The 13,993-nt window shown below is 35.7% G+C and overlaps 2 protein-coding genes across 5 annotated transcripts; one reads left to right on the plus strand and one right to left on the minus strand.

Moving 5' to 3' along the window:
- On the plus strand, nucleotides 1,490-6,383 carry LOC18587847. 4 transcript variants are annotated; one of them, XM_007011875.2, is made up of 6 exons: nucleotides 1,490-1,696; nucleotides 1,924-2,874; nucleotides 4,089-4,146; nucleotides 4,259-4,342; nucleotides 4,443-4,584; nucleotides 5,277-5,879. In XM_007011875.2, exons 2-6 carry the CDS (start codon nucleotides 2,388-2,390, stop codon nucleotides 5,643-5,645), a joined length of 1,140 nt encoding a protein of 379 aa, XP_007011937.2. In that variant the 5' UTR covers nucleotides 1,490-1,696; nucleotides 1,924-2,387; the 3' UTR covers nucleotides 5,646-5,879. The 4 variants fall into 4 exon arrangements, 3 of the variants coding, with proteins under 3 accessions (XP_007011937.2, XP_007011938.2, XP_007011939.2); XR_001929604.1 differs by lacking the exon at nucleotides 1,490-1,696 and adding an exon at nucleotides 5,923-6,383 and having other exon boundaries at nucleotides 1,707-2,874; nucleotides 5,277-5,713; XM_007011876.2 differs by lacking the exon at nucleotides 1,490-1,696 and adding an exon at nucleotides 5,923-6,383 and having other exon boundaries at nucleotides 1,707-2,874; nucleotides 5,277-5,674.
- Nucleotides 7,357-11,364, minus strand: LOC18587848 (probable WRKY transcription factor 32). The gene is made up of 5 exons (XM_007011878.2): nucleotides 10,917-11,364; nucleotides 10,753-10,802; nucleotides 8,796-9,502; nucleotides 8,502-8,660; nucleotides 7,357-7,934 (listed from the first exon to the last, which is right to left on the minus strand). Exons 1-5 carry the CDS (start codon nucleotides 11,158-11,160, stop codon nucleotides 7,577-7,579), a joined length of 1,518 nt encoding a protein of 505 aa, XP_007011940.2. The 5' UTR covers nucleotides 11,161-11,364; the 3' UTR covers nucleotides 7,357-7,576.

A 13,993-nucleotide genomic window follows, 5' to 3' on the forward strand; every position in this document is an offset into this window, starting at 1 on the left:
TAGGCATGGGTTAATATATATATATTATATATATTATCGTGGAAATGGTGGTGCAGATAGGACAACTGGTAACAGCAAAGAGTTTTCTTCTTTCAAGAGGCAAGAGCAGGCAACAAGGGTTTGAGCATTGTTTCTTGTTTCTTGATTGATTATGTTTGCTGGAAACCCCACGTTTTTGTTGATCCTGCTTGCTTCTTAAGCAGGGATGGAAGGGGGAAGAGACAGATGAAGCCGTGTATGAAGGAAGAAGTTGTCTGCTTCCTTTCAGCCCAGACTCAAAAGAAGAACTCTAATTGCTTATTGCTGGAGTTCTCCTCCCCTGCCCCTGCCTGCCTGGGCCAGTGGCCTGCTTGGAATAGGTACACCAAATTAATTGCCATTGTCTTTCTTGGCAAATACATCTGCCCAACAGGACAAAAAACCAATGGGTTTGCTTTGGTCTTTTGACAGCATGGAAAACTCTCAACTGGGAAGGTAAAATGTAATCCATGAATATATTTTTTATTTACTACTACTACCTAAGCAGATTCATGATCTTCAAACCATGCAGACAAATATCAAAAATCAATTTCAATTACAGTCTATTCATACTGTGATATCCACGTCTTACTATAATTCAAGATGAACAGTAAATTTTTTATTCGAATATAAAATACATGAATTTTATATAATCGAGTTAAATACTCATAAATACTCGATTAAACAATCCCATCACATTTTGCATTGCAAGTTTTTTCTCTTTTTCCTCCTTTCTTCATCTTGGTACCAGAACAAGTAAAATTCATTGCCATGGCCAAGGATAACCTGGCAATGCTTAATGTTACCCTTTCTCCATAAACCAGCATCCCTATCCAATGATTTATGTGGCACACAAAACCTTCATTAAGCTATATATATATATGTATACAGTTGTAAACTTCTTTGAGAAAAATAAATGGACTCACTCCATTATTTAACTTAACTAAACCTTCACAAAAAGTCAAATCTTGCTAATATAATTACAAAATCTTCTTGTTCCTTGTCTCTAATCCGTAATCTAAAGTAATATTATATACTCGTCTCAATTTTTTTATTTATTTTTTTAAAAATGTCTAGAAACGAAATCTTTTATTTTCATATTATAAATTTATTTTTTGTGATTTTTTATATTAGAAAGTATTCAATATCGATATTTCAAAAAATATCAAATTTTAATATAAAATATGTTAAATTTATCATTTTTGTTTTAATTCCGTAAAAATCAAAGAAAAACAAACATTTAGGGATTGTAATTAGAGAATTATGAACCCTAAAAAGCAAATTCATTTTCAGAGAATGAAAAGAGAAAGAGGCCCAAAAGTAACCGAGCATAGCAGGTAATAAACCGGTCATCTCTCAAATGAATTAAAGAAAAAGGCCGATCTTTACTTTTCTCTCTCTTCCACTCATTGGTTCTTTACTTCTCTCTCTAAATTATAGATATAGTTATGTTAGAGAGAGAAGTTCAGTTCTCATAGATCGAACCCAATTTTTTTTTTTTTTTGCTCTTTGATTCTCCGATAGAATTTTCTTGGTCACTTTCCCGGATTTTCTCGAGAAAAAGAAAGGGGAAGGAACTATGGAATTGCCAGCAAATGTGTCAGCTTTTTTCTTAAGAGAGTGACTGAAAACGACACAGTTTCAAAAAAAAAAATCCAAAAACTTTTTCTTTTTTGAGGTAACAGAAACTCTTTCTCTTTCTCTCTCTCTCTCGTTTTCCACAATGCAGAATGGAATCTCTGTATTTCGAGGCTTAATTTGAATGCTTTAAATGAATATACAACGTGATCCCATTTCTTTTTTTTGTGTTTTGTTTTTTGAACTTCAAAGTTTGAACCTGTAGCTTCCGCTTCTTAAAAAGTGATTTCATTTTTGTTTAACTTTGTTTTGGGTATTCGTTTTTAGGGTTGTTGAGCTGATTTTTGAAGACTTTGAGGATAAAAGAGATGAGGATTTTGAGGGTATTTCTGAGGTGGGTTTCGGATGGAAATGAGAGATAGCTATCTGGGTTTTTGAGGATTTGAGTGAAGCTTAGAGTGGTAGAATTTTAAATTGAAGAAGTTTTGTGGGGAGATCTGTTTTGGGAGCTTTCAAGGGGATGGTTGATGAATGTGTGTACTGTAAGTTCAAAATATCTATACAGTTGTTGCTGTTAAAGTGTTTTTGAAGTGGTATTTATGAAGAACATGATGAATTTACTTGATTTTTATTAGTGGGTTTTGATAATTTTGAGGGTTGGATAGGCAATGTTGAGGATTTGAGTGAACTGAAGAGCTGGTAAAGTGAAAACTTGGGACTGCTTTGAGGTTCAAAAGGATAAAGCTGAGATCTCTTGATAATTAGAGTTGATTTGAGAGATTTTATAATCAATGTCCGGTGCTCCAAGAATGAGGTCGATGAATGTGGCAGATTCTGAGGCAAGGCCCGTACTGGGACCTGCAGGGAACAAGGCGGGTTCGTTGAGTGCAAGAAAACCAGCTTCAAAGCCTTTGAGAAAGGTTGAAAAGTCTCCGGTTGAGGTCACTGTAGCAGAGGAGAAAAAAGCCCTTCCATCATCTACTGTCAATTCACTTTCTCCAAAAACGCATTCTGTTAGTGTTCCATCAGTGCTACGCCGCCACGAGCAGTTATTACATTCTAATTTATCACTAAATGCTTCTTGTTCATCCGATGCTTCCACGGATTCATTTCACAGTCGAGCATCTACTGGTAGGTTAATTCGGTCAAATAGTGTAGGAAATAGGAGGAAGCCATACGCATCAAAGCCGAGAAGCGTTGTTTCTGACGGTGGTTTGGATTCACCACCTGATGGTTCACATCAGAAGAAGAGATGTGCCTGGGTGACACCAAATACAGGTGCGTTGTCCTGTCCTCTAATTTCTCAGTGTTTGGTCATGATTGAGTATTTGTTATGTGAAGTTTTGTGTTAACATTTTCTTCATAAGACTGCTTTAAGTTTTAGTATTAGCTGCAGAACCTTGCTCCAGCTAGTTTACAATCTATTTCAAATCCTCCACCCCAAACCCTGCATATAACTTCTAAATGTCATAATGAAAAGAATTATTTGGGGTGGCCATGGCCATAGGCTTTAGGAATAGGATATCATTTTTGTGATTCTGCACTAAGAACAAAGAAATTCCTTTTATAATTTATGCCTTTCAAGTTCTCCAATCCCGAATCTGCAGTATGAGGTTAGCTGGATGAATATAGTCATAGTGCGCTAGGGAGGTTCAGCATCTACCCAAATGAACCAACTAGGGTGACATTCTCAATTTTTTAAGTTATGCTAGACTAAAATGGTTCTTTTTTCTTATTATTATTGCCAAACTTTACGGTATTTGTGGAAACCAGATTTTCTGAGTCATATATACATTATTCTCCAAAGATTTATTGGTTTAGTACAACCAAAACATAATTATGCGCCAGATTTGTCATGTGAACTGAGGCAGTGAGACAAGTCATCAGGGTGAGTTTGCTTTATCTTGTATATGTTCCCAAAGTGAAATGGTTTTGGTCTGGTTCATTCAAGTGCAACTCCATATTATGCTGACCGCTGATTGAAACCATTTTGTCAGCCCAAGACCTGAGTAGACCTAGTGGAGCTACTCTGAGTAAGAAGTTTGTTAAATTAGTTGGCCCACACAATTTCCTAATTCATGAAAAAGAAATTACTTTAGCATGCTTCTAGTGCTAATGAATAAAGGTTGTAACTCAGTACTGTTATAGACTTTTATGATTTAAATCAAGCAGTAGGTTAAATTGTCACTTCATCCACAATCCGTTTACTTGATATTTCTAAGTTTTGCATAGTTATCACCAAATACATTATATGGCAGTAATAGCGTGAATGCAAGTTACTTACACGTTCAGAAGTTCAGGCATTATACTCAAAGTGAAAGAATGTCTATCAGACTATTTCAATCTATTAGGGGTTACATCTTCAAGTCATCCCTAACTTTTGCAGGGAATTTTATTCCATTTAATAAAGGAAGGAATTTCACTGTGGTTGCCTTGATGCTGTGAAGGCATTTCATGTTTTCTACTGACTTGTTTTTGTTTGTTGGGATCAGATCCAAGTTATGTTGCTTTCCATGATGAAGAGTGGGGAGTTCCTGTACATGACGACAGGTGCGTGATCTCAATATTGCCTTCATCTGGTTACTGATTAAAAGGGCTGCCTCTCTGATAGAAAGAATTTCATCTGATGAGTAGTTTGCTTGATATTATTGTCTGCATGCAGGAAATTGTTTGAGCTGCTTGTGCTTTCGGGTGCATTGTCTGAACTTACATGGCCTGCTATACTAAGCAAAAGGCACATAGTTAGGTATTTTTCCCACAGAAGTTCTGTCTTACTTCCACAGAATAAGCAGACTCATTTCTGAAGTATATTTATTATACTTTCTTTACAATTATCTTTTATGCAGGGAAGTTTTTGTGGATTTTGATCCTGTTGCTGTATCAAAATTGAATGAGAAGAAGTTAGTAGCACCTGGTAGCATCGCAAGTTCATTGTTATCAGAACTAAAGCTGCGAGCTATCATCGAGAATGCGCGCCAAATATCTAAGGTAGATTCTCATTCTTCTTTCACCTTTTTTTTTTAACCTTGGTTGGCATGAGAAGGCTCGTTCATGTGCTCCCTAAATCACTTGTAAGCGGCATACACTAATAACAGTCTGTATACTAGATGGAATATAACAAAGTCTGCTCTACTGAAGTTGTTTATGTGGTGGAAGATATAGTTTGATATTGTCGTGCAAGATAATAGCAGGCTTCTGGCCATCTTCTGTACTACTGAGCTTATTTTACACGTATCTCCTGACGCAGAATTCATTGAACTGATTGCTACACCCAACTTTAGGGACCACTTACATTGTTCTCTCTAGTTTTTGCAAGTAATTAGACAAATATAAAAGGTGCTTAGTAATCACTTATTTGAGCAGGTTAGGTGAAAAGTAGCTAAATAGTGGTCCTAAACCCTCCAGGCATATGTTTGAATCATATGGGACAAACCACAAGACTACAATATACAATTTGATCCTATATATTTATTTTATTTTGTGAGTAAGGAAACTTAATTATTCCTATCCGGTAGATGCCAGCTTGCTTAGTTGGTAAATCGCAACTCATTCATATGATTTAATTACTTTCCATCATCAACCACTAGTCCTTGCTATAGAAGTAAGTACCATGATTGCACTCTCCATAGTGGCTATGATTACCATTGCAACTAACTTTTTGCAGGTTTTGATGATGCCAGGTTATAGATGAATTCGGGTCATTCGATGAGTATATTTGGAGTTTTGTGAATCACAAGCCTATAGTTAGCAGATTCAGATATCCTCGCCAGGTTCCGGTTAAAACTCCAAAAGCAGATGTCATAAGCAAAGATCTGGTAAGAAGGGGCTTTCGAAGTGTGGGGCCCACGGTCATCTACTCGTTCATGCAAGTGGCGGGAATAACCAACGACCATCTCACGAGTTGTTTCAGATTCCAGGAATGCATAACAGCAGCAGAAGGAAAAGAGGAAAATGGTATCAAAGATATGCCTGAAGAGAAAAAGACCGATAACGTGATGGAATCAAAGTTATCCATAGCTATCGACGAATTGAGCTTCTCATCAGAATGATGTTGGCTTGGTGGCAGATGGCACTCCAGGTTCGATCATCAGTTTTACCACATTGACTTGTAATGAAGGTGGTTTTTGTGTATAAAATTTCCATGAATACCTATGCATCATGAATTTTTCTAGATTGTAGATTTCTAAAAAGTAAAATTAAAAATTAACTGGTGAAGGTGCTGTTGATGGGGCCTTTCTGTCATGGAAGTCTTAAAAGTTATGATGTACAATTTTTTTTGTATAGTCGAAAAGGTTGGTAATCAGAAATCATCTTTTTATATACTAGACACCGGCATCAGGAGCAGCGGGCTGCAGGAAACCAGATTTTGCCACCGGATCTGTCGCCATCAGATTCTTGACCACACGGTTAATAGGTGGGGGAGGGGACTGGTTTGAGGGTGGATGCTAAACCCTGTAAGTTGCTGGACAGCTAAAACTTACACTGACAAGTCCATTTGTTTGCTTTTAATGGATGGCAATAAAGGGGTTGGGGGCAAAATGTTTGTGTGTCCTCAAGGACGGGGAGGACTCCACCTTACAAGACATGGTGCTTGTGCTGTTGGCCCCAATATTTACCAATGATGTAGGGTACCTCTGTTTCCTCCTTTTATTGAGATAATAATGGCTTTGATGGATGCTTTGTCTGACAAAAAACAAAAAGCCTTGGACAACTTCCATGCTTTGTCTTTCTAAGCTTTGCGTTAGATCTGGACAGTAACCAGCTGAATGCATTCTTGCAAATTTTAAGTCTCCCCTATTAATTTAACAGTCAAACTCTCCACCTGATGATATCTTCCGTCCAAGTCAACTGGCCAAAGCCAGCCAGCCAATGTTGGGCGCCGTGCCTTGTCTCCGATTCACAAAATAAGAAAATAACAGTTAAAAGTAACAATATTTCGTGCTGCCGACCGAGTAGTTCCCTACATCTTCTATAACCCATCATCAGGACAGGAGTTAACCAAAATTGAGATTCTGACAAAAATATCAGACCTTATGAATTCCTTCTGACTTGTGAATGGAAGTAGCAAATCCTTTGAAGCAAAATTGGATTTGGGAATTTTCATCTCGTCAAACAGAACAAATCAGGCAAAGCAAACTTTTTTGATTTTCGACAATAAAAAGGAATAAACTTGAAACTTTGAAGCAACTTTTCTTGGGGTAAATCAGATTCCTAGGGAGATTTTTTACATTGGCCAATAACCTTTAATAGGAATAGAATAGGGGGACAAATAAACATATCAATTCCTCATCTCATCAAAAAGAGACAAACTAAGATTAGGTCAATGCCACCACCTCCATAGAATAGAATCAGTGACCATAAAAAGGCCGACAGAAAGTTGTTCGGTGTATTATTTATAACTAAAATCAAATGTGCCCAAACAATCCTACTTTGAATGTATATAGCCCACAGCACTAGTTTTATAGGAAAGGTTAAGGCTCTAGAAACCTTGAATCAACTGCATCTGACTTGCTAGCCACTAATAATCACTTAAATGCAGCCAAAAGAAGAAAGAAGAAGAGCAGTTGATTTATAGCATAAAAAATGGCCAACAGCATCCAGCGTGATAGTCTATGATCAACCATAGAAAAATTGCCTTGTGAACTGGGTGTTACCTAAATGCTGTTGCCCAACAAACATGCATAGCTGCGCTGTTAAATTCCGACTCATGTCACAAGAAAATATAAAAGAGATATTGGAACATGGTTCCAACGAAGATCATGAGAAAAGGGTTGCCAACCAAATCTATATTGTTCCACTACTATTACCTTGTTCCAAACAGATTGAGAGGGTATGCAACAGAAAAATATACAGCCTCACTGGAAACTAGAGCAATAACGAGGAAACAACTACAAATAAGACAAGGAAAAATCAAACCTGACCAATCAATACTTTATATGGAGACATGCCTGATGTTAACAACATAAAATGCCCATTAAGTTCAGCATGGCTTGATTTCAAATCCAATACTCAGAAGTGTTCGAGCTGATTCCATTGCCTTCTCACCTCCAAGGTCTAGGGCCTCACCAGTCAATTCACCTTCTGTACCCACTGACCACTGGGTTGATGTTACTTGGTTTTGCACTCCATCAGTTTTTTTAAATTGTAAGTTGTTCATAGAAGCAGGAGCAGCAGCAGCAACAAGAGGAGCACTTGGTGGGCCATGTCGCTTCTTTGGTACAGGCATGTCATGATCATGAACACCTTTATATGTTATAATGACAGCATTTGTATTATCTACAGCAGTCTCAATATGCTTACGAACAGGACACCCAGCAGAAGTACATCTGTAGTAGTTCCTAGAAATACATTCATTCAATCAAAAGATCAGAATAAAACCAACAGAAAGCATATGCCTTGAATTAAATGGGAACATAACAACTAAGTCAAAGAATGAACTTGTAAGCCACCAAATTGGTCATCCTGAGGGAGAAAAAGAAAGAAGCAAGAACATCTGCCTCAGAGAGTGTTTTTACATTGGTTCAGTAGAGATGTATAGATGAATATGTCTACATTGTAAAACAAATCGACCTATATGGCTTTGCAAAGCACAGTTAAACGGCTACAAGCACTGAGACCAAAAGCAATGACAAAGAATCAAAGATCACTGAAACATTTGCGTATTAATGCATTGGCATCAAACTCCATTGTACAGATGAATGATTTTTTCAATATTTCAATAAAACAAAGATAATGTAATAAACCTTGAGGGCATAAAAGAAGCAAACAACCATAACATAGAATTACAATGACAACAAGTAGACAAAGTAGCCACATGCTAAAGCAGTCATATACATTGAGTAATGGTTTAAAGGGATAAAATCATAAAACCTTTTAACAAAAAATACTGAGAAGTGAACAGCAACCTGGGATTTGGATTTCCTTTCACCATTTTCTGTCCATATTTCCGCCATCTGTATCCATCACCTGAGATCCCTACATCACCAGCTGCATGCACTACAAATTTAGGTTTTTTCCCAGATTTTAAAACAGAACCAGAACAAACTGCATTGCCTTTCTTCATCCTGATTATCAAAAACAATGAGAAACTATTAAAACCAGATTCCCAGACAGGTTTTTCCATTACACACACATGTACATATGTATGCATGTATGAAGGAAAAAAACAAAGGCAAAGAGAAATTCACAAAAACACTTGCCTTCTTTTTGGCTCTGGTTCACTCAAATGCTCTTCCTTCACTTGCACATCACCGTTCCCATCTGAGCCACTTGAACACTGTCGTTTTCTTTCGGGATTTACAGTTGTTTCCTGAACAGAATCTTTAGAAGATGTTGACAGATCAGAATCATTAGGTATTCTGATGGGCTGTTCTGTAACAATATTCCGAGAAATAGGCACAGCAGATGATACGACCTTACTTTCTCTTGTCAAGTTATGTTTCCGTGGTGGTTCATGACTATGCATGCCTTTATTAACAATCTCTATTACATGGCCTGTGTGATCAGAGCATTCTATCTTTTTGGCCCGACAATCAGAGAATGTGCATTTGTAATAGCTTCGAGAACCTTTAGGACTCTTCACTTGCTTCTGACCATATTTCCGCCAATTGTAACCATCAGACACTGGTGTCTTCACAATGGGAACAACAGATACTGTTTTAAGATTAGAAGATGTTTGCCAGTTTGCTTCTGGCACAGATGCACCATTAACCTTCTGATCTGAAAGGCATTCTTCTGGTAGAGTTGGAGTGGGAGCAGATAATACACCTTGTGCAACAGAAGTTGGTGACGATTGTGGCAAAGAAGTTGGAGAAACAGATAACCAGGGCTGATTTTGTGTCTGAGCTTCAGCACCCTGGACCACCAAACTAGGCAAAACTTCTTGCTGGGCTACCTTAACTTGCTCCTAAGAAAATTAAACAAGGAAGAACTCCATAGAAAGAACAGTACAATCACAGAGAAATTTAACCATACATATGTCCTTTTCTCATTTCTGTTAATTTATTACTTCATTTTCTTTAGGAGAAACTGAATTGGTAAGGCATGCAGGCCCAGAAAAATCGATGGCCACATATAGGACGATTATTTTCTTTGTAATTGTTTCGATGAACTCATTCAATGCTCTAACTAGAAGGAAAACATATATCATCATTAAAATAGTAAAAGTCAACAACGCTTCAAGCTATAACTGGCAGAGCTTTTAATAGGATGACTAAAATGTTTGCAGGTATGGTTTCAGCATCCTTTAGCTGATGTATTTGCCATTGAAGTTGATATAGGATTTTTTATCATAGCCTACACTTTTATATGAAAAATAAATTAGAGCCTTGAGGTCATGCACAATAACCCATAAATTTGCAAGACTTTTTCATTAATATTGTCACTAAGAGATTAGGTCTCAATTGGCTTCTAAAGAAGGGAGTTTCTAATAACAAAAGAGCATACTGAATTTGAGGTGTTTGTGTGTGTGGATGTACACACACATACAGGGTGGGAATTTTAACTTGTGAATTCTGAGGACCTTAATTTGTTCGTTAACCACAAGAGCAAGGGCCTCATTGGCCACTTATGCAACACTAAAGGCCTGTTTGCATATATGGCTCCAGTGCAGTAGGGAGGGGCTCCCACCGCATTGCCCCGCACATCGAAATGGGCTCTAAGATAATCAATAACATATGATAAGAAATTTACTCCTTAATTAAGAGTCATTTCATGAACCTCCCACATCCTTAAAAGGAAAAACACTACCGCACATGATGGCAAGGGTAAAGTGGGAGAAGAGAAGCATTCTATATGTCACTCGGCATATTTAGATAAGGTGCAAAGTATTCAATAACATAATTTCAGGGCACGATAGCATGAAAAGAAAAACTTTTAAGGCAACAAAGTCATCAATCCATACACTATAAATGAAATCTAATTTCACTTCCCTTGTAAAGAACAGAAACGCCCTACAAACACTGTTCCAAATTGCTTTCATATTCAATACCTATTATGAACCAAACTAAGCGTAGAGTAACACAAACAAAAAGAGTGGAGTTCAAGCAAACAGATCAAAATAAGAACAATAAAACACCATAATCGCAAATTTTCGAAAATTAAAAAAAAATGATAGTAATAATATGATTATAGTAACTAAAAAACTAGAGTCCTGACCTTAAATTCAGCTCTTTCCTTCGATTCCGAAGAAGAATTCACCTGCAAACCTGAGAGATCACCGCATACTCATTTCAAAACAATTCCACCATGAAAAAACACTCTTTCTTTTAAATAAACCAAAATTCTTCCATAAAACACTCACAAAAATAAAAAAAGCTTACCTTCCCAACGATCATCATTCGTTAGGGTTTGCGAGTCTCTCAACTCGGCATCACTGGACGGCGCCGCTCCAGCACCCTGTGACTCACTCGCTCGACTCATTCCTTCTTCTTCTTCCTCTTCCTCCTCCAACTCATCGTCCTCCTCCTCCTCCTCCTCCGCCTCCTCCTCTTCACCTTCTAAATCGTCTTTTTGCTGGTCCTCCTGTCGTTTCGTCTGCTGCGCTTGGCTCTCTGTCTCAGCCATGACCGATTTCTCCTCAGAGAACGAAAGAGAGCAAAGTAAGCAAAGAGTTCTCCTGCTTCCCCTTTTTTTGTTTAAGTCCGATACTAGAATTTTTTTTTTCAGGCCAAGAAAAACAGTACGTGTCGTTTTATTAATAATTATAAGGCGAAACGGTATCGGAATAGATTAGGCATAGGAGAGAGAGAGAGAGAGAGAAAGAGAGAAAGGGTTGCTTTAAAGGAAAGAGAGAGAGAGAGAGAGAGAGGGGNTAAGAAGAGAGAGAGAGAGAGAGAGAGAGGGTATATGTGTCTTTGACTTGAATTGACTCGTCCTTCTTTCCCAGGTGGTTTTTCTGTGTAACGAAAACGCCGTCGATTTCTCCGTTACTCTCGCTGCGCGGATCACCGTCGATCTTGTTGACTTGACACTTTCTTTTCATGCACGCCGTTTTGCTGGGTTCTTTTTTTTCTTTTTTGCTTGGACTGTTGACCCAGACATAAGTGGCCCATTCTTTTCTTTTTTAATTTTTTTTTCCAATTTTTTCTAATTTGGATTCTTATTCCCAACATAAAAATTTAATGTGTCATAAGATTGGGGCCTAGTAACGGTCTACGTGAAATTTCTGAATGACAAACAAAAAAAAATTATTACAAATTTAAAATTTTACATGCTTTTCTTTTGATATAATATTGAAAAAAACTTCTAAATTATTTAAAAATTTTAAATAAAATTATTATTATTCTTTTATTATATTCAATCAAAAGCATATATTTTTATTTTAACTTAAATAGATCTTTACGATAAAACAATTTATTAACTGTCATTGATAAAAAAATCATTTATCATTTTATATCACGTGATTTTGATATGACATGTTAATAAATCATAATAAATGATAATATAACATATTGTAACATGTATAATGGTATTTTAACTAATAACAGTTAATTAATTATTAATTATAAAATTTTATTTATTTTAAAATTAAAATATAAAAATTTAATTAAACGCAATAAAAAAATAAATCTTAACATTTAAAATACATCAAGGTAATAATAATTTTATACCCTTTTCATCTTTTTCTTTATTTTCACAGAAGAAATACAAAACTCTCTACGTTTTATAATGTAGAAAAAAAAAGAATCACAACAAATAATTTCAAGATATAAAAATTAAAAAATATTAAGCGTTTGGATGTCTTTTATTTCAAAGTACAATGTTGAAGGATCTGAAACCCTAAAATCTTGAGCAAAATATGGTGTCCCATTGATTTTGATTCAGGGTTTTGGCAGTTTGCTAACCTAATTGTAACTGTTTTTATTATTGATAGATTGTTACATTTTCATGCAGAAAATGTGCCATAAAAACTAGTACAAAATGCATGTCAAGAAAGGATGTCTCATTCCTCCTTTTAAATACCACTTTGTATTTTACTATATTATTAGAAAAATTACTGTTGACTAGTCTTTTTTTTTTTATGATCCAATAAATCATTAAAATATATTTATATTCGGACTAAAACATTAATGCATTCAATGATTGATCTATGGTCAATAATAAGCGGTTCAATCGGTTTATTTCGATTTGAATAAGAATATTTTAAAAATATAAATAATGTTCTGTCAATGATGAATGTTTTGATTGGTTCAATTGTCGAGTGAAATAATTAAATAGACTGTCATTCCTAATCGATTAATATTGAAATTAAAAAAACTGAATTAATTGAATTAAATCAATTTTGATTTACTCTTTCAATTTAAACCAATTAATATTTATTGTGAAACTCAATAATAACGAAAAACCCGAAAAGAGTAGTTAAAAAAAATTCCATGTAATGTTATATTCAACCATTAAAATATTTCTCATTTAAAATGAGAATTAAATAAATAAATTCTTTTGTTTTATTATTGTCGGTGATGTGAAATTTCATAGATCACTTTTATACTTAAAAAAAGGGTTTCATTAAGCCGCTTTCTTGATAGGGATGCCCATCTTTGACACGTGCGAGAATCTTTCTAGTGTCTTAGTAAAAGAGAATCAAAATTTAGGAACAAGATTCCCTCCTTCGTTCTATTTTCTTATTCTATTAATTAATGGGCAGTTGATTGTAATGGGAGAGAAGAATATTCATCCAAGTCCAATATGAGAAAATGCTTAGGGCCCAATTGTTGATAAGCCAGAAGCCCAAAACAGGATTTTTGCCATTTGTTCAATTCAAGATATTAATATTAAATAAATAAAAAATAATAATGATCCCGTTTTATTTTATATCAATCTGATTGATATGAAATTCGATATAATCACTGGTCATTTCAAAAGACGAAGAAAATTGAATTTGGGAAAAAGTTGCTTCAACATTTTCTTTGTTCTGACCAAAGCATGATGTTTGCCAAGAAAAACTTGCCATTGGTACGTAATTCATCTGTTGGTGTAGAGAAGAAATGGACAGTTTAATAGTAGTCAAATGACATGTTTGAATACAGAGAGGACCAAGGCAGTGGAATGGAAAGTTGGAACTGGTGGAAGTTAATAGGGACATGGGATGTTTTGGGGGTTAAGCATTGCTGAACGAGATTACTAGGGTGCATTTTAGAACAATTAAGAAGATTTTGAAACGAATCCCAACATTTGATTTAGTAATTAAAACATAAATTTTTTTAAAAAGAAATCAAGATAAAGTTAAGCATTTAACAATGTCCCAATGATCTTAAGAGTATTGAAAATGTACATTCTATTGTAGACAGGTAATTACCACTTACCAGCTTTAAGCTTCCTACTTTCCACGAGACTTGGAAGAGCGAGTGTCGGCCTCGAGATGGTATGAGATTTGCCCACCAGAAATGGGTCTCCTATT

The sequence above is a fragment of the Theobroma cacao genome, chromosome 9, assembly GCF_000208745.1.
Source record: "Theobroma cacao cultivar B97-61/B2 chromosome 9, Criollo_cocoa_genome_V2, whole genome shotgun sequence".
NCBI classification, from domain to species: Eukaryota; Viridiplantae; Streptophyta; class Magnoliopsida; order Malvales; family Malvaceae; genus Theobroma; species Theobroma cacao.